This window comes from Quercus suber, unplaced genomic scaffold (genome assembly GCF_002906115.3).
Source record: "Quercus suber isolate HL8 unplaced genomic scaffold, Cork oak 2.0 scaffold_375, whole genome shotgun sequence".
In the NCBI taxonomy this organism is placed as follows: Eukaryota; Viridiplantae; Streptophyta; class Magnoliopsida; order Fagales; family Fagaceae; genus Quercus; species Quercus suber.
The window spans coordinates 480,838-501,129 of NW_027069827.1; the positions used below are offsets into that span (position 1 = coordinate 480,838).

A 20,292-nucleotide genomic window follows, 5' to 3' on the forward strand; every position below is an offset into this window, starting at 1 on the left:
AATTTTAAAATGTCCATAATGACGCCATTTTTCTGGTGGCATAAATTGTAATCGGAGGTGTCCAATGGAGGCATGTGAGACTTCACAATCATTTCATATGGTTGTGATCCATGGAATGAAGTGGACGAATGTAAACCTTCACAACAAATTGCAACAACATAAAATGAAATTATTTTCCAATCCTTCTGGATAGGATTACAATATGAGATTTTTAAGAAAAATTATTGAATACTATTAGAGTTTAGTAATGTGTTTCTTCCTCTTGATTTTAATTAGCAAATTACACCATCCATGTGAGAAGATGGTATATAGTTTTATATTGTTGTACTCCAAAAGCACTGAATAAATTACTATGTTTTTTTTTTTACCCTCGCTGGTCTACATCCATCCATTGAAAGTTTGAAAATAACAAACAAATATAGAAAAGGTACTGAATTTATTACATGAATAGTCGTCACAAACAATGTTGCAATACCAATTTGGCTGGTTAATTGTGGTGCCTTATCTTCTTCTACAGTCTATTTCTTATTAAATTATTTATTATAATTATCTATTTAATTTAAAGAATCACGATGCCTTATATAGGTTAGAGCTTAGCTTAGTTACAATTCACTCAAATCTCAAGACTTTTGGTGTTCCTGTGTACTGCAAAGACTAATGTTCTTGTTAACTCTTCTGGGGCTTTCAATGCAATGACTAATGTCTAAGACTAATTTCTTTGCATGTATGCTGAGTATGATATTAGTTTCAAATCCACCTCAAAATGAGTATTCTGAATTTTTTTTTTTGCTGGTAACTCTTCATATCATTATAAGTCCAATTCACCCTGTACCCCAAAAAAAAAAAAAAAGGTCCCAATCACTCTCAACTTACAACATACTATGTGGGAGAAAAGGACCAATTTCTTTTCTTTTCAATTTGGTAACTATCAAGATTCAAGCCCATTTTCCTTAGAATTTTGGGCTGTCAACCGTCCAAATTGGGAGGTCCAGCTCCCACACGGCTCTACCTTGTAAGTCCCCCTCCTTCCTACCCCTCCTTCTCACTGAAAAAAAAAAAAAAAAAAAAAAAAATTCTCCCCCACCCTCTTCTTGAGGGGAGAAAAAAAGAAGCAAAGAAGATGATCTTGATTTTTTTTATTTAAATAATTCGATATTTGGGAGAGAGGAAACTGAATAGTTTAATATCTAATAATTTACAATCGATTAACTTAGTTTCATATCTGTTTGCAAACATTCTGGTGTGGTGCATAATTTTTATTTTTATATCCATTGAGCTTCTTAAACAATAAAGTGAACTCTTTTTATTTATTTATTTACTTATTTATTTTTAAATATTTTGTTAATTGGAGGATGATAGATTTGAACCCTAAACGCTCCTTTAGAAATACCACGATCTTCCATTCTTGGCAATGAAGTCCCCTCCAAAACAATTTATGCATTTGTTAATCTAATGCAATCCAACATCCTCCCTCTAACACATCCAACTCTATTATTGTATTGATGTAATAAATATGAGCTCACCAAAAAATAGATGATGCATACTTGAAAGAAAAATCATTTCAAAATTTCTACTAATTTTTTTCAAAATTTATTTTCTTTAAGTAGCACTTGCTAATTATTCAACATTCACTGTGAACACTGTCTGGACAGAATGTCGACCATCGCGCCATGTAATAGACCCAGTATTGTAACCACTAGGAGCTTCCTTGCCAAAGAATGAGACTTTGTAAGACAACCTTGTCACACCCTTGAAAAACACAAGCTTCCTAGGAAACACCTTGACCACTAATCCCATAGGAGCATGCACCTTAGCAATGTATGTGGTATTTGAGAGTCCCACATTGGTCACAGTTCTTTGTATTGTTTTGGCAGTTTGATGATGTCTACTAAGAATACCTATAGAGATAGATGGGTAGTTGATATTTGAGATGAGTTCCTCAGTGGAGTTCTTTGGACAGTTGAAGTTAGTGTTTGACATGGATCTTATTATCTTCTGTGAATAACCAAAATGACAAAGGAATTGAAGATAATCTTGTGTTGTGGTTTCAAAGACCAATCCTGGATTGAGAGATTTGAGTGGACTTAATTCTCCAACCCCCATCTCATGTGGATTTGCTGATTTATTTGAATTGTTTGTCAAAGGTTTCCTCATATTATTATACAAGCTTGCTGCAAAGTAAGAAAAAGAACAAATTAATGAAACCACCACTTTTTATGAGCATTTTTATCTAACTTGGAGTATTCTGAAATATAAACTAACTTAGTGATGTCAGATTGCCTTGAAGCAACGCAGCTCTTATGAATTTGATGAACTTTTCGATTTCTTAAATCAGAAATGCTACAAACATAACATTTCTCATAGCTGCTAAATTGGCAAATTATTATTTATTTTCATATAGGCTTACCACTAATGCTAATTTATTGTTTATTATTAACAAATTGACATATCAACAATTGTGAAACATGTTGTGACTCCTAGATTCATTTTCTTAAATTGTATTTATTAGCACTATTTGAAAATCTTGTTGAAGGAACATTACAGACCTTTAAATGCAAATTTCTGTTAATAATGTCATTGAGCTTAGTTATGCACTCGAATTAAAGCAATACTACCAAAAATATTAAGTTTGATAATTGCAAAGGAGAATCTTGGTGAATTTCCAACATTAAAAAAAAAATACCTGTTGTCATAAGTGCTGATTTGATCATGGAAGGAGTCCATCCAGGATGCACTGACATAACCAGTGAAGCTGCGCCTGTTACATGTGGGCAAGCCATTGATGTTCCAGATTTTATGCCAAATTGGGATGGCTTCATACCTATTGGAACATTCCTAGGTTCTCTTTCTGGAATTGTGGCAGCTAAAATGGCCACTCCTGGAGCCATTATATCAGGCTGCACTATCAAAACTAACATTAGACTATGGTTAATGTAAGAAAAGTATGCTAGCACATTATGTTAAATATGCATGAATGCATGCTGAATGCACACATATAAATATGTTGGCTAGAATGAGACTGTACATTATGTGACATAGATTTGAGCAGAAGCATCTATATTTATATATTGTAAGTTGCGCAAAAAATAAAATTACCTTTAAGATGTTTTCCGTAAGGGGTGAAGGACCTCTGGCTGAAAAATATGCAACAACAGGTGCAGGTTTAGATCTTGGAACTTCTATTGTTGGAAGGATTGTTGCTCTTGGATTCCTATCATAGGGGAACAGAATGAAAGTGTTTAAGTCCATTTCAACATATTCTGGGATGGACATTGAATGACATTATTGTTGGGATATTTAGATCATAGGGATTTTGGATTTTCTAGACACAGAGTAAAAATTTAGATTGAAAGACCCTAATTTTATTTTTAGATGCTTCCTTGAGGAATGCTCCAATATTGAATTTCAAGTATGGCATCTACATGATGCATCCCTAAAATATTGAATTTAGCATTTAAAATGTACAATTCTTATTGGTAGAAACTTTTGTGAAGTCTTAAATTAAACTCCATGGTATATAGACAAGCCAAATAAACAGCTTGAAAAATGATCACGTTGAGTGAAAAAGAAAGAAAAGAGAGCAAGATGGAGAAGAACAAAATAAAATTTTAAAAAAAAAATATCCTCAACATGTATGGAATAAATAAATCTAGTAAAATGCTTACTTGGTAGAATTAATGTATTTAAGAATCTGTAATCCTTCAACATTGCCAACTTCTGAAAATGGGAAAGTGCCTGAATCAAATGATACACCTCTCTGAATCTTACTGATCAAAATCATCCCTGTGGCTTTTGCATCTTCTACCACTAGTTTCTTGATTCGCCTTGAAATAGTTGGGTCATCGTCAACACAAACAACAATCTTGCCTGCAGTTTTCTTTGGATCTAAAGATCCAGGACGACAATTTCTGCAGTTTAATATGAAGAGGACTTGTAATTCACAGGGTGATGGCAAAAAAAGAAGATCATTTTGAAGGGATTACAATTGCAATTGTCATTGCATTTACAGTTGTTCCTAAGAGAAGCAGTAGAGCAGAAGAGTGGAATTATATTAGTTGTGGTTTGACTTCTAATTATTTGAGGTTGGCAATATAATAAATCTTGTTTGGCAATTTGATATTTTGAAAGTGTATATTCAATCAAAAACACACACAGAATAATGATCCACAAGTACCTCGCTTCATACATAGGGACATAACTACCAGCAACATCATTTCCAAAAACAAGTGGATATGTCTTTGCATAGGTGAGGTTTGAGAGACTAATGGCAGATCCCTAGGAAAACATAAATGAAACAAAAGTTAGATCGCAGAAAATAACTAAAGATGAAGCATGATAAGCTTGAATATTTCATAAAAATATCTTACTTGATAAGTTTTCCCATTTCCAAGAAGCACAGTAGACTTAAAATCCCTATCAATATTAGAAGCTGCAACAGTAAAGATCCATGGAGCCGTATTAACAATGGTGTAAGGATCAGGACCTTCGTTCCCTGCAGAACAAACAACCAGGACCCCCATTTGCTCTGCATGAAATGCACCAATGGCTATGGGGTCAGTTAAGTAATCAGATTGAAGTAATGAGTTCATCCCAATGGAAATTGATATTATGTCTACTCCATCTTTAATTGCATCATCAATGGCCTTCAATATGGTCGAACTCATGCATCCTTCTTCTGAGCATGCCTTGTAGCCTGCAATCCTAGCTGAAGGAGAGCCGCCCCTTGCAGTGCCTCGTGCTAAGCCATAATAACTAGCATTGACAACTGAGGCACCAGCTGCTGTAGATGCAGTATGAGTCCCATGGCCTTCAAAATCCCTCGGTGAGCCAGTGGCTTTAGTTGGACTGGCCTTGTTTTCATTGGATGCCAGTGGAATGTTGTAGTATCTTGCTCCTATTAACTTCCTATAATGTAGCCAAAAAGCATAGTGTCTCACCAATGGATTTACATAAATAAATAGTCAACATAAATTCAAGTATTGTGCTCTCTTTCTTCTCATGTCATGCATTTTTGCAACAGTTCTTTTTTGAGCCATACACTAGACAGTTTTCAAGGAAAGCCCTCCAACCCAGTACAAGTCAATCATATTATCATCGACACGTACTTTAACAACATGGCTCATTAAGTGATTTAAACAAGTCTCATGAAAATTCTGTCACAATCCCATGTATTTATTGGATTTTCATTTTTTGACAAGTATTTATAGCACTTTTGACTAGCTGTTTTGCCCCCCTAAATTTATTGGAAGTCATTGAGTGAATAGGGAAACACAATGAGAGAGCAACCTTGACTACTCGTTGGTTGATTGAATAAGAGAACATATGATTTACCTATTACAATTGGATTTCTTGAAGTCAGGTCCCTCCATGCAAACTCCTTTCCATCGTGCAGGAATTTTTCCAATTCCCTTATCATTGAAACTTGGAGACTCCGGCCATATCCCTTGAGAACAAATTCACATACAAAGATGAATATTTCAGTTTAATTTTTTTGTATTAAACCAGTAATTATCCATAGTCTAGAGATGTTAAGACTAGAAAAAAAAAGAAAGTGAAGCATTGTGTGTGTGTGTGTGTAGTTAGAGCTATTATGACCCAAATGATCCAAATTAATTGTAGATCCATATACTTGTAGATCAAACAAACTAAACATGAGTTAGTCTAGGGTTAACCTAGGATTCTCTAGTAGAAAAGATATAGTTTTCAACAGTAAATGTAAATTAATCAAATGTAGGCCACATAACAACAAAACCTTTTGACAGTCCACATTTTTTCTCATGCAACTAATGCTTTTAGAGTTACACATAGTGTTAAATATGTTTATCTAAATTAACTAGATTAATCAACATCTAATTCTCAATTTTTTTTTTTAAATTTTTTTAATAAAAAGATTAAAAAATCACCGCCTTTTTGAATTATGCAACCCAACAATAAACAAATTATTAAATTAGACTTGATCTTGCTAAAAATTTTTTTTAATTAAATTATGCATTTTATTTTCTAATTTTTTTTATTTAAAATTAAATATTATTTATTAATTACTAAGTATCATTTATAATTAAATTATGCATTTTATTTCCTAATTTTTTTATTTAAAATTAAATATTATTTATTAATTACTAAGTATCATTTATAAATATATTTTTTTATCAAACTTTCTCTTATTAACTTATATTTGATCTTCTCTAAAAAAAATTCTAATTAAATTATGTATCATATATAAATATTTTTTTATTGAACTTTCTTGTGCATTGTACGAGATAACAACTAGATATTATATAAAATGAAACTTTTTAACTATTTGTTAACTTATTATAATGTTGTCAGAGTTTCTAGAAGTCTAATTTTTTTTTTTTTGGTTTTTATCATTCTAATATATACATTTTTAATTTGTGTAAACAAATTACAGTTAATGCTAAACAAGTTCCAATGAATTTATGTAAATTCTTTAGTACAAATTCTCTAAATAATAAATAATAGTTAATGTTAAACATTTTAAGTAGCTGTTTTTAAAGAAATTAAAAAAAAAAATTAAGCAATGTTGTGAAAATTTCATTTAATTATGTTTTGAGACAAGTAATGGATTGTTCTGATTCTTATGAGCCAATAATCTTGAGCTAAGCTTGAGTAGAATGACCAATAATCTGCAAATATGTAGCTTTGACTCAAGAACTTCTTTGACTTCTTCTTAGTTATTAAGAACTTCTTTTTAAAGATACCACATTATTTTAATCTCTTTTCAATATATGTTTATTATTATTATTATTATTTAAAATGAATATATATATACACACACACATTTTGGGTCAATTTTGGCAACTCCATTGTCGGCTAACCCTGTAGTTACGCACTAATTTTTCTTCCTCTTATGAAAATAAACACTTCAAAGTATTGTGTCACACGTTTTCTTTTGGTCTTTTGGAAAAATTATTATACAACTTATAATTTCAATTTTCAACATCAACAAATGATGGATGTTTCAATACATACAGTATAATTACTTAGGGGCAATAAGTCATAAAATAGAAGTCACTAATTTGGATCTATGAAATCAAACCCAATCATCCACAAAAAATAAAAAATAAAAAAATAAATAAAGAGGCTTTTTTCTCACCCCATTTGATGGTTATTTATTTATGTTCCTTAAATGAAGTGGTTAATTTGAAAGCAAATGAAACTTACCTGTGTCTACCATCCCAATTATAACATCACTTGGTACACGCTTATTATATCTTGGGCTTGCTCGTACGCCTGACTCTGCTGCCAAGAAATCCCAGGAACGTGTAGTGTGGAGTTCAAGAACAGAATCAGGGAAGACTGATACTATATTACTTTGGCCTGCTTTCACAATTCCAATTCAAATGTATTTAGAATTTAGTTCAGTTTAAGGATTAAAAAAAGAAAAAACAAAATTTCAGTACAAACTAAAAAAAAAAATGTACAAAGTTTTGCTCAAGTATGAATGTTTCTTTCACAGTTTTTTTTTTTTTTAAGTCCAAATTTTAAGTCCATTGAAATCTTAGCCTATGACATTCAATTATAAATAACTCTGGAATGAGATACATTTATCATTAGAGAAATTATACAGGTCCTTTTACCAAATTACTATCAGAACCTTTGTTGCTTTTTTTCTTAATACTTTATAGTACTAGGTTATACAAGCTACAAACCCAAAGATGCCTTCTTGTTTTAACCAAAGAATATAAAAAGCGGGAAAAATATTTATTAAAAAAAAGTTAGAATGAGTAATTACCAGATAATATAGAAGCTTCAGTCTCAGTAAGTATGGCACAGAACCCTTTGAAAGCATGATCGTAATGGTGGATTAATGATATTCTCCCACTCTCTTCACTGCCCCAAAAGAAAGAAAAAAGTAAATAACTAGTTAGACTAATGAGACAAAGAAATGGCATATACATATAACAGATGACAAAGATTATGATATTGATAATTGATGACAACCTTGGAATAATGGAGGACAATAATTGCAAATGAGCTGACTCTGCAGTTTGAACATGTTCATCATTATTTGATGCCGAACTTCCCATGTAAACGACATAAGGCTGCCAAGAAACACAACAAAATTTTACAGGTAGAGATCACAATGAATGAACATATTGAGTTGTCAATTACCATTACTAGCAAGGTACCCAAAAAAATGTAAACTGCCATATAATTAAGTTCGAAGAGCTTAATGCAAAGACCACTCCATTTTATGATTTTATCAGCAACCAAGCATAAAAGTGAAGCAATGAGAAAACTATAATTTTGATGCAAACCCAATTCGAAATTTACCTTGGGAATTTGATTTGATGTAGCAACACCACAGAAGAGAAGGCAAGTTATGGATAGGAAATGGAGGATTTGCAGAAGGGAAGCCATTGAAGATGGGATAAGGAGTGAAGTGTGTTTTATGTTTCTACTTTCTACATAAGTGAATGAAAATGACTTGCTCATGCAACCACCTATTTGTAGGCCCTGTTTTGAAAGTGAAGGCTTTTAGTTGAAGGAAACTTGATCATGAAGTGTAAAAGCTTATTTGGTTATTCTTTTGTTTCTGTGTCTTTTCTTTTCTTTATTTGTTTATTCTAAGTTTCACCTACATGCATTATAAATTTGTCATTATTGTTAGTGTGTACCACCCCCTATTGTAGGTCCCCTAGTGACCAAGTCTATATACATTTGACCCACCAACTAAGGAATTTTCAGGGTCCTATCAAAAAAATCAATAATTAAATAAAGAATTTTCAGAGGCTGATACTTCTTCTCTTTTCATTCTTTCCTCTACCTTCTTTCTAGGGGAAAATATAAGCTATGATGCCTCCTTTGAAACATGCATTTTTCTCTACTAGTTTTGATTAAGTACAAGTTAGATATGGGAGTATAGGATAAGCAATTGTGAAAGATAAGGTATAGAGACTAGAGAGTGGGAAACCGGAGATAGAATCAATAATTATTATGATTATAAAGTTGACATTTTTTTAGTGAACAATTAGTTCATTACTTAATAACTAAATAGGACATTTTTTAGATTTTTTAGATATATATATATATATATATTTGCGGAAAAATTCTAGATTGAGGCAATTGCTAGCTTTATTACTACCACCATAAGAGAAGGACAGTAGGCTTTGTGTCACCTATAGTAAGAGAGATAGAGAAGTCCTCAAACTCAATTTGCTTTTGAATAAATTAATATCTAGTGCTCCTATTCCTTTGGAACAATGCTTCCTCAACTTCTCTACATATAAAAAGAAAAAGAAAAAGAAAAACAAAACAAAACAAAAGAATTCTCAATTGAATAGATGCCTACCATTTCTTTTTCAGTATTTCTCAAGTTGATGAAAAAGGCAATTCATAGACTTGAAATGCAAGTAACCAAGTCTCTTCTTTTGTAAAAGAGTAGCAGAAGAAGAAGCCTTACATGCCTCAACACTACAGGCATGTGAAATTTTCTTCTTTATTTCCCTTTATTCTCTCTCTCTCTCTCTCCATTATTTTCTTCTCCTTTACGTGTTATTTTGTTTAATGAATCTACATCTTTATTCCTGGCTTCTTCTTTTGTATTGGTTTCTTTGAAGGATGAACAAGTTTTGCCCCTATATGAAAACAGCTCCATCAAAAATCAACCTTTTAATCCATGTAGATGCGAACAGCTTCTTAACTATGACTTTGAGTAGTGACTTTATGAAGAGACTCGGCAAGGAATCATGGTTGTTGTGTGACAACTTTGCATGCAAAAACACACTCTATTGTTCAATGAATTGTTAATAAGAATAAACAGTCTAAATCCAAACATGTCTCCCTCTTGTCTCCATATCATTAGGCTGCTGGATTTGGGAAACACTCAATTTGTAATTATTCTTTTTCAACAATTTGTACTGCAAATAAAAAACAAGATTACTTTGCTTGCTCTATAAATACTTGGATCATGGGCGTACAATGATAGTGTAGATTTCTTAGACCATAATATCTTCAACATAGGCAATTATGCTATGTGGTTTCTATCCAAAATTTGGTTTGTTCAACACTATACTGCTAAGCTGCACTTCATCAGTCTTCACCTTTGGGTTGATGAAATCCCTAGTTTTCTTAACCAAAATCCTTTTACATGTTATCAGAACATTTTTTAAGCTCAAATAATGTGCATCTAGAATCTAGTATGACGATTTTCAGGCACAAATATTACAACAGATGATTCTTCACCTTTTCTGTTCTGCAAAAAGTATTTGCATTACTTATCAAAAAAAGAAAAAAAAAAAAAGAAAAAGGAAAAAAGTAATTACATTACATTCACAAAACAGTTATAATTATGAATGCTTTCAAATGCACTAACTGCATCCACTTGCCAAACATGCTCTTTTTGCGTCATACGATTTAGTTCCATTTCCAAAAAATTGCTTAAGATAATGACAGAATAAATGCCCCTGCCTTTTGGAGTTAGTGGTGACTAATTTAAAGCAATTATTGTAGCCTCACACAGAGATCTTGTGTCATCATTTTGACTACAATCAAGTGCTAAGGCTATGTGTTGATACCGTATTTTTGCTTTTACATGACAGCCAATTTCAAGTTCACAAAGTTAATATGTACATCTAGTTTATTGTTATAGTTTATTAGAATTGTACAATGAAGCTTACAATCAAACTCACTTACAGGGGAAGATCCCAGTAAACTGGTCCTTGTACACCAAAAAAAAAGAAAAAGAAAAAAAGCATCAAGGGGTTCAGAGAAAAGGATCCAAGCTAACATAACCAGGAATCACTTCAAGGGCAATAAAGAATGGATCCAGACACACAAACTGATCTTGCTACTTAGAATAAGGCCATCTGCATTGCATCACCAGCCACATTGTGCTCTAGGAATGTGTAATCTTTACTATGAAAGCTCTTAATCTTCAGGGGAATGCTTTTGCTAAACTGAGCTTATCTAGTACAAACGTAAGCTCTCGGGGATACAGATACAGCCACTTTATTTGAAGTGTTTTTTATTTTTTATTTTCATTAGTTTGGGGGGGGGGGGGGCCTGACCTCAGAGAGTTGTCTCTGGTTGTTTCTCTGCAAGTTGGTTGTTAAGGAACCCGAGCACTGAAAGTCGCTGCAAAGTGGAAACAATATATAAATAACTTTTTCAGGATCCAAACTCATTACATAACAAAGTCAAGAAGGGAACCTTACCCGTTGCTCAAGACTGCTGTCTTCAGAGTTCAATGTCAAAGATTCCAACAATTTTATAGCTTCTTGAAATCCACCAATTGCCACATCCTCATTTCCTACACTCCTGTCCACATCCGCAACTTTTGCGAGGGAAACAGCAACATCGAGAATCTGTAATCATAATAAGCAATGATTTTCAAATTTGCACGAAGCAAAAGGCAGAAACTGAAATAATTTTGGTAGAGACAATTTCAACTTTGCAATATCAAAGGATTCAATCTAAAATTGCAGTTTTACAGAGAAGTAAATCTGTGAAGGATAACCCCCCCCCCCCCCCCCCCCCAAAAAAAAAAAAAAAAAAAAACTTAACAGTGTTCATGTTGAAAACAAATTGTGAACACGAGAGAGAGAGAGAGAATGTATGCATGTATGTATGTCTAACAGAAGAAGGCTTATTAGTTTAACACGTAATAAGGGAATAACAAACAACAAAAGCTTAAAAGTTTAGGCCGGTAAAAACATCAATGGGAAAAACCAAATCAATATAAAACTTCTAACAGTATTTTGTGCAGGTATTTTTTATTTTATTTTTTTAAGAATCTTGCAGAGTCCCCTACTTTAGCATTCTTTAACCTTGCCCCACCAAATTCAATCAATTTTAGATCCAAAAGTAAACTACTCCACATCAAATATGTGCAAGACACACTACCTAATCCACTACATTTAACAAAGACTGATGAATAGAATAAACCACTTCACCATTTACAGTTGGATGATGCAAAATAAAATCAACCACTATAGGAAAGCTTCCACCACCAAATTGGGGAAAGAGTGAGATATTTCCTATTCTGACAAAGGCCACACTCTAAATTCTTACACTCCTCATGCCACAAGCCAGGGCTATCTCCACCCACCTCTACTCTCACCAAATATGCTGCAGAAACTTGCATTATCATCACATCCAGTGTAGTTCTTTTAGGAAGGAGATGGTAAATCCTAATTATACTTGCCTACAACTGGACAAATTCCGGAAGGGCATTTAGCAAAAAAGGAAACAAAAAAAGGCCAAGTTCCAAAAGGGCTTTAGCATTGATTATTCCTCCAGAAAACCTGAGTCCTCTTTTACCAGCCAGTTCAAACCAAGCAAGCACTGACCAATAACACAAAAAATTATGTGAAAGGCTAATCCTTTCTTCAGAGGAAAAACTCAAGATACTTCTTATAAGCCAAAGGACCTCCCTCCAAACAAATCTCTGCATTCTTTGCCAGTGGATGAAAACATCTATAACAATATCCCATTGAGACTAATAGTTTTCACTTCAGCAGGTCAGCAATTGCTTGCAAGAATCCATAGTTTTCACTCCAGAACTTGACAAGATATTTGTTTCACAATTAAATTAGTAACTGAGGTCAAACTATACATTGATTTTAAGTGAGATAGGCTCAAAGTGGTTGCAGACCTGGGATGGAACATTTGAATGATGCTTGATGGCATCACGACGAACATTTAGAGACCGAAAATAGTAATTCCTTGCAGCTTGTAGGTCTCCATCATAATATTTCAGATCTCCAATTTTATTAAGTGAAACTGAAAGTGTATGTGTAATCTGTTGAGGGCACCATAAAAAAAAACAACAATAATTAGCACAAGCATGGTAAAGTGATAAATATAATGCCAATATTACACAATAAAGGTTGTTATGCGAACCTCCAGATCATCCTTTGGCAATTTTAAAAGAAATTCAACACTCTCTTCAAAATAAGAGACGGCAGAACCAGCATCTCCCAGTGCTCGACTGCAATAAATACAATAAGTTAAAATCAACTTATCATAAAAACATCAGGAATCAAGATCCATCTTATAGGAAGACATCATGAAGAGAGCGGGTTAACACACACACATGCACATGCATGCCCACACATACAGAGCAATTGATTAGTCGTTTTTATGTTTGATGTTGAGTTGAAAATGCCCTTAAAGCTCTCTCCCATGGATCTGGTTTGTTTTTCCTCTCTCTGGCTGTCATAGCAGTTCTTTATTTCTTGAATTCTCCACAGATTGTATCAATTGCAGTGAGATTATCCACTTTATTATTATTTTTATTTTAATATGTAAGCCTCAGATGAAAGTCAGAAAGTGGGCTATGCCCATTTCTTCTTTACAAAATGTTTATTTATCAGGGGGAAAAAAATATGAACTTGGAAGTATGGACATGGACATGGGATATGAGAATGATATGATACAGACATGGCAACAAGGTATTTCTTCAAAATTTTGGATACGATATGGCAGGCACATGACAATTAACTAATTAATAAATAAATCTATATTTTAGGTATATATTACATTAATTTTTTATTTTAAAAAAAAAAAAAAGCATCAACAGAGTAAAATTACATGAAGATATGGTGAAGTTATTATATGAACTTCATCTCATTTGTCACAATATATACGGCTTAAAAAAGTGCATACGTGTGTCACTGGAGTGTCCCTAGAGTGTTTGTGTTCGACTTAGACACATCTAGGAGTTTCAAGTGTCCATGATTCATAAATTATAAATAGAATTCCAGTTAATTTCTTCAAGAAGATTGTTATTGCAGAAAGGAGATGCAAAGTTTAAAAGCAGAAAGGACATGCAAAGTTTAAAAGCCACTAGGACATCAATACATATCTTCACTACATAAATAAAACATAAGCACAGTCCAGATGATGCTCCAGTAATAAATCAGCTTACAAAATGTTAGTTTTTGAAAGCTAAATGCAATAGTCAAAATTGTACTATTAAGCATAGACAACTTTTGTGTTACCAATGGCCTCTCGGTCTACTGGTATGGAAAAAGGTTTGAAAGCCTTTATTGGAGATGAGGTGTAGTGTATGAGTGCAACCACCAAATATGCAGAAGTGGCACTCATCCTGCTGCATTGTTTGTGTTATGTTTGTGATGAATGACTCCAAATGCGGCCATAAAAGGAATGCAATAATGTTAACACCCCCTCACATTTATGCCCATCCATATTGAACCAAAAATGGGACTTGCACATGCATAACAGAGAAACTAATAAAAAGAGGGCCACCAACACTTAAATCAAGGACCTCATAGACAACCTAGCTCTACTACCATATCTAAAACCATCAGCATCAAATGCTTAAGCTATTAGGCTCACTGACATAAAAAAATTCAATTGTTCCATCCCACTCTCACTAGGGATTGGGGTTTTTAGAGATAATAAGGTCTAGATTCTTGAGTGAACCCAAAGTTTAATCCTATTCCAGTGGACTAAAAGGAAAAGCAGTTTCCTTGTGTACATTATCAGAACCCCAAAAGGAAAATACAAGGTCACCTAGCCAAACTCATTTCTCATGACTTCAGAAAGGTTCAGTACAAAGTGCCTAGCAGCCTCAAACTTTTTTATCTTTAGATAAAGTAAACCTCAATGCATGTGATAATGTGACAGTTCTGTAAGACCCAGTGTAAAAGGTGCATATCAAATTCTGTTTCAGTTCACAATAGGACGTTAGAAAGCAACTATTACTCAATTCCTTTCTTTCTCATTGTTGGCTCAGTCTTCAGACAACCATTTTATCTTTCTATGGTTTTTCAATGCACATTTCATCCAATTGACTTCCCTCATCCAGAGAGAGAAATGGTCTCTACAAAGGCTATTCAACAATTTGTAAGAGTCCATCTGTCAAATGGTTATCATAAAAATATTTTCTTCTCTTGTTTCGTTTTATAGCTGCTTGTATCATCTTTTTCCAACAATTCCGAGCAGCTCATAAATCTGCAATGCCCTTAACCTTGACAGTTAATGGTCAACTTCAACAAATTAGAGTGTCTAAAATGTACTCAAATATTATGCTTCACTAAAGATTATAATCGTAGAAATTATATTGGTCTTCCAGTCCAATACAATTATACAAAGAAGAGCGTGAATTCTAAGTAACAAGTTTCTAGTTGATTCTAATTAGTTGAGAAGAATCCATAACTGACCCCAATTTAATGGGGAATAGGCCTTAGTTGAATTGAGGATAGGAACTTCTCAGTCTACCAAAGTTGGAAAGGAAGCTTTGACCAATTCAGTCATTTACCATGTCTCTATGTCTACAATAGATACTTTACTCTCTTTTTTTATATTTACCATACCTACCTAATCTTGGCTTATCTGAACCCCACAAAGCAAATACAGGGTACATGCACACAAAAAAAGGGGTGTACTGTAGCATGATCCCTCTATGTATACATGTCAGTTCCTATTCATCACCTTCATGGAGAAATTACTGAAAATCTCATTGTTGTGCAAAACATATAATTGTTGTTAGTCTCAAACACTTCCCATGCTGCAGGTAAGCTTGATTCAAGTATGCTAATACAAAATTGAGGAAGATGGGCCGAGCCTCACTTGGGCTCACAATCTATTTGTAATATGGGTTTGGATTTCCTACTTTGGGTAGTTCCTTATACAGAGACCCAACAGAACTGCCTCTCCCTCTGAATTATTTTACTCTGTCTCTCTATTTTTGCTGCACTAGGCTGATACTTTCTCACTCCTACTCTCAATTTCCTTCAGAACATTTCAACAACCCCCATTCTTCCTTAGCTTCTTCATATTTATAGCCAAGAATTAGTGGGGAGTTATGATTACTTTTGTGGTTAGTGGGAAAGGAGGTCCAATGTCGTTATCCTTAAGTGGGTGTTTAATTGGGAGTGGGTGTTCTTCGGTAGGACTAATCTAGGTGGGAAGCCTAGGTTGTCCTGCATCAGGGGTGTGGTAAGAGTGGCATTGGAACTGGTTCCCACCTCAGGAGGGATGTTCGGCAACGATACTCCCCAAGACGATATCGCATCGTCGGGACACAGCGCTCCCGAGCATTCATGCCCTCATCTGAGATGTGATTTTCCAGGCAACTCCCGGGCTGTGAACTAAGATGAGCACATGTTACAATGGCTCGCTTAACGGGTTTTGGACTGGGCATAGTGACATGAGGCTCGGGCCCATGGCCTTAGCAGGCCCTAAGCCCATCTTCTGACAGGGGCGTCGGGACCATGGACCACACTGTAAAGCTGGGGTTCAAGGCCCAAATAAGCCTGGAGGTCCCGTGCCATACACTAATGTTGACAAATACCACAATATTTTAGCGTGTAAACCCATAACAGAAAAAACAATATATGCAATACTAAAGCTGAGGAGGTATAGATCAAGGACGAACCAGCAGTCACCAAGCATGCCCAGAACTGCTCCGAGCTGAGAACAAAGCTCTGATGTGTTGCCCATTCTTTCTAACTGATCTCGGATGTCTTCTGCACATAGAGTGAGTCTTGATTTGGCACTTTCTACATTCTGGGCTCGAAATGCCTACAAATGGAAAGTCATCAGCCTACTGAAATAGAAGAAAAACTATACGTATTGAATACTTTTGGATCTTGTTTGATTTTAAGAAGTAAGAAGTTCCTTACTGTATAAGTATCAAATATTTCAAAAAATAATTTTCTTTTCATTACCATTATTGATATTAATTGATAATTTAAAAAGGCTTGCCCTAACTTAATCATCTACGTAAATAACAATGGAAAACTTAGCAACAAAATGAAAGCAAGAAACACTCACCCTCATAGCTTGTTGTACCAAGAAAGCACCTCTCTCCAAAGACACATCTTCATATATGACTGGTTTATTCTCACCTACTACTTCCTCTTTGTCTGTACCAACATGAGACCTTTTGATTCTAGCATGACCTTCAATGAAGCGATCAACCATGCTCTGAAGATTTGAATCAGCTTCTACCTTTTCAATATCAGCTCCACATAGTGGACAGTCCTTAAAGCGTGATATACATGCTCTGATTTCAGTAAAATTTTTGTTAGAAAATTAAGAATAATATCAGAATGAGCGGGAAAAAAAAGGATAAATGTATAAGATTCATTAAAGGAAAATAAATCTAAATGTAACTTTCCATTATTAGCTTACTTGCAATATACATGAGAACAAGGCACGCATTTGCTGCTTTCAAAAAGAAGTGCATGGCAGACCATACAGCTGAGGGGGCCTATCTTAAACGATTGGGAATCATATCCTAAGGGGCACTTCGGAGAAGCAATGGTGGCAGAGTCATTCGAATCCTTCTTTTGGGAATCATATCCAAAGGGGCACTTTGGAGAAGCGGCGGCAGAGTCATTTGCATCCTTCTTTTGGGAATCAAATCCAAAGGGGCACTTTGGAGAAGCAGTGGCAGAGTCACTTGCATCCTTCTTTGTCTTGATCTCAGTCTCGGTCTGATGTTTATTCAGATTTTCGCCTGGTTTTTTGGAATTCATCTCGTCTGGACGAGCAGCTTTGACAAAAGGGCAAACAGGGGTCATCTTGGCCAACCACCTGTATCACAAAAAAATACCCCGAGAAAAAAACCCTCTATAAATAATGATTTTCCAAACATACAAACAAATATATACATATACATATATATATATATATATATATATATTCACAGAAAAATATCTATAATCATCCTCAAAAGGGTTTATTCCTAAACACACAAACATCAAAAAGTAACCAGAGAATCTATGAATTATTGCACCATATTACAACGTTGTCTCACCAAACTACCCACAGCTTATAGCCTCAATCCTACACAGAAAAGCATATAAATTCATTCACTCATAACAATCTAAGGTCAAGATTGCAAATTTCCCAATCTCAACCGATCACACAGTATTCTTATGTTTCTACATTCCGGGCCTAGACCCGTCACAACTTCACCTTGTCTCCCCAATCTTAGGACACAAGGACACCAACCCAATATCAAAGCACTCAATTTAACATCTTTTCCTTTTTCCCTAATTGCAACTAATAATATATTTAAAATTATAGGGCACCAAATGGGTCATGGGTCTTGAACTCTCACATTCAAATCCAGTTATTGAATACCCAGAAACCAAAATAAAGCCTTGAGCAGAAACATAACTTGATCTCATTCAATTCATTCATTTTATCACCTTTTTTCATTGACATTGGTACTTTCTTTGACAGATAAAACTTCGAGATTCCATGTGAGCTCAAAATAAACAGTGATAATGGGCATAGCTCAGAAAAAAAAATCAATAACATTGTTTCTATCAATCAACATATAATATTAACAACAAATAAAATAAATACACACACACATATAATACTTTATGAGTTTTTTTTTTTTTTTTTCTCTTCTTTTCTTAAAGCTTCTTTTGGAAGGTGGAGCTTTTAGGATTAGAAAGAATCAACAAAATTATTAAAAGAGAGAGAAAGAGAGACCTGGGTTTTGGATTGAAGGCCTAAAGGTCGATGTTTTGAGGTTCTTCTTTCTTTGTTGTTGTTGTTGATCTTCTTAGTTGGCGTTTTCGTTGTGGAAAAATATCAGAATGGATGGGTGTTGAAGTGGAAATTATAGCTTAAAATATGAATCCGATGAATGAATGGTGTGGATGTGGATGGCTTGGCTACAGCAATAATAGAACATATGCCCCACCTCACTTTTTGGTTTTTATGGATTTTAATTTATCAAAGATATATATTTCTAATGAGTCCTTGGATTTATGTTATATTCCAAAATGCCCCCCAAATGTTTCTTCTTTTTTGATTGCTAGGCGACTATAAAAAAGGAGGACCGGATCTTCCTAGCTTAAAATAATAATAAGTGTGCCTCTAGCATTGGCTTAAAAATTCAGTTATTTATTTATATTTTAACTTATTTTTGCTACCATTCATGAATCTAATTGCATTTTTTGATATTATTTATTTAATATTTTAACTATTTTTTAGTTTTGTATATGGTACTTTCAGCAAAAAGTTTTCAGTTTCAATAAAGAAGCTGTTCCAAATAGACACTAAGTAATCAATTCCCTAGTTTTTTTGTTGTCGTCTCTCTTCTACTAGTTAAAAAAAAAAGGAATAGGATATCTCTTAAGAAAAAAAAAAAACGAATAGGATTAAGACACTTGCACAAAAGAAGGAACAAATTACAAAATGAGAGGAAAATGTCTTCTCGTCTCAATCTCCTAGTAGTTTTGAAAATGTTTAAATTTTGAAAGATTTCTATTTATTAGGATGGTAGGAAACTACTGTGAACTGTCAGACATTACATCACATGCTTAAGCTTAACCCTTTTGTTGTTAAATTAAACCCCATTATTTGTGGGATAACCCTTAAGAGATTCAAACTAATACTATTATATACTTTATTCATGTTTAGTTTCAAGACCCCAATACTCCCACTTTCTTTTGTTCTTTTCTTTTTTCCCCACTTCTTTAGGTTTTTAAAGATTTGATGGGCTAAGGTGATCTTGTGAGTCATTTGCTGTGAAGACATTGTAGACGTTGGTAATCAATTTGTCCATGATGGGCTTAAGTCTATTGGCAAGTATTTTTTAGATGATTTTATAAGAGACATTGTAAAAATTTATCAGTAGAAAATGTGACACTTCTTTGGAAGCCGATAGTTTAAGTACTACTACTAGGGTTATAAACAATTATAAGGATTTACGTTATATTTGGATGGAGGTAGATAGGGGGAGAGGAGCAAAGATTTTTTGACTACCTTCCCTCCTCTCTCTTTTTCCCTTCATTCCAAACAGAACCTTAAGTAGAAACTTGGTTGAAAGAGGGCTCGCACCATTGAGATGACATTTAACTTAAGCATGAACCAAAACTTTTGATAGAATGCCACAGGTAGGCCATCATATCCAATGGGTTTTAGAGACGCTAGTTGAAAGGCTGCTTGCACTACTTTTTCATTAAAAAGGGGTTTTTCCAACATTACTTTTTTTTTTCTTCTATAAGGTTAAGGACCTCTTTAAGTTGTTTTTGTATTGTTGTGACCTCCATGCTGTTAGGTTGTATGAATAGGTGAGTGAAGTGGTTTTGGAAGCACTACTCCTCAATATATATCCACCTTTGTTCGGCCAAATGCCCTTTAAGTTAAACACTTCTGTTTCATTATCATCCTTCTTTTTTTAACCACTACTTGAAATTACAAGGTATTAATGTTTTCATTTAGGATCTAGTCACTTCTAGACTTTTGAGCCCACATTATTAGTTTCATTTTTTGAAAGGAAAAGGCATATTGTATTTCAAGTGTATGTAACGAGCCCCTCAAAACTTGTAAGTC

General features: G+C 34.0%; 2 protein-coding genes across 2 annotated transcripts; both read right to left on the reverse strand.

Moving 5' to 3' along the window:
- Positions 1–1,474: 1,474 nt before the first annotated feature.
- Positions 1,475–8,493, reverse strand: LOC112025038 (CO(2)-response secreted protease). Its single transcript, XM_024057691.2, has 11 exons — positions 8,296–8,493; positions 7,963–8,063; positions 7,754–7,851; positions 7,183–7,338; positions 5,332–5,443; positions 4,368–4,905; positions 4,175–4,275; positions 3,666–3,908; positions 3,097–3,211; positions 2,684–2,897; positions 1,475–2,171 (listed from the first exon to the last, which is right to left on the reverse strand). Exons 1-11 carry the CDS (start codon positions 8,455–8,457, stop codon positions 1,618–1,620), a joined length of 2,394 nt encoding a protein of 797 aa, XP_023913459.2. The 5' UTR covers positions 8,458–8,493; the 3' UTR covers positions 1,475–1,617.
- Positions 8,494–10,566: 2,073 nt separating this feature from the next.
- On the reverse strand, positions 10,567–18,660 carry LOC112025039 (protein NCA1). Its single transcript, XM_065760616.1, has 8 exons — positions 18,442–18,660; positions 17,125–17,529; positions 16,765–16,996; positions 16,367–16,512; positions 12,865–12,952; positions 12,617–12,763; positions 11,178–11,327; positions 10,567–11,097 (listed from the first exon to the last, which is right to left on the reverse strand). Exons 2-8 carry the CDS (start codon positions 17,514–17,516, stop codon positions 11,032–11,034), a joined length of 1,221 nt encoding a protein of 406 aa, XP_065616688.1. The 5' UTR covers positions 17,517–17,529; positions 18,442–18,660; the 3' UTR covers positions 10,567–11,031.
- Positions 18,661–20,292: the final 1,632 nt, after the last annotated feature.

Coding starts and splice junctions, on each gene's coding strand:
- LOC112025038 (XM_024057691.2), bottom strand. CDS start 8,457: ATGAGCAAGTCATTTTCATTCACTTATGTAGAAAGTAGAAACATAAAA. Junction 7,852..7,962: donor TTGTCCTCCATTATTCCAAG/GTTGTCATCAAT, acceptor CTTTTGGGGCAG/TGAAGAGAGTGGGAGAATAT. Junction 4,276..4,367: donor GAAATGGGAAAACTTATCAA/GTAAGATATTTT, acceptor ATGTTTTCCTAG/GGATCTGCCATTAGTCTCTC.
- LOC112025039 (XM_065760616.1), bottom strand. CDS start 17,516: ATGACCCCTGTTTGCCCTTTTGTCAAAGCTGCTCGTCCAGACGAGATG. Junction 16,513..16,764: donor TGGTACAACAAGCTATGAGG/GTGAGTGTTTCT, acceptor TTCCATTTGTAG/GCATTTCGAGCCCAGAATGT. Junction 11,098..11,177: donor ACAGCAGTCTTGAGCAACGG/GTAAGGTTCCCT, acceptor TCCACTTTGCAG/CGACTTTCAGTGCTCGGGTT.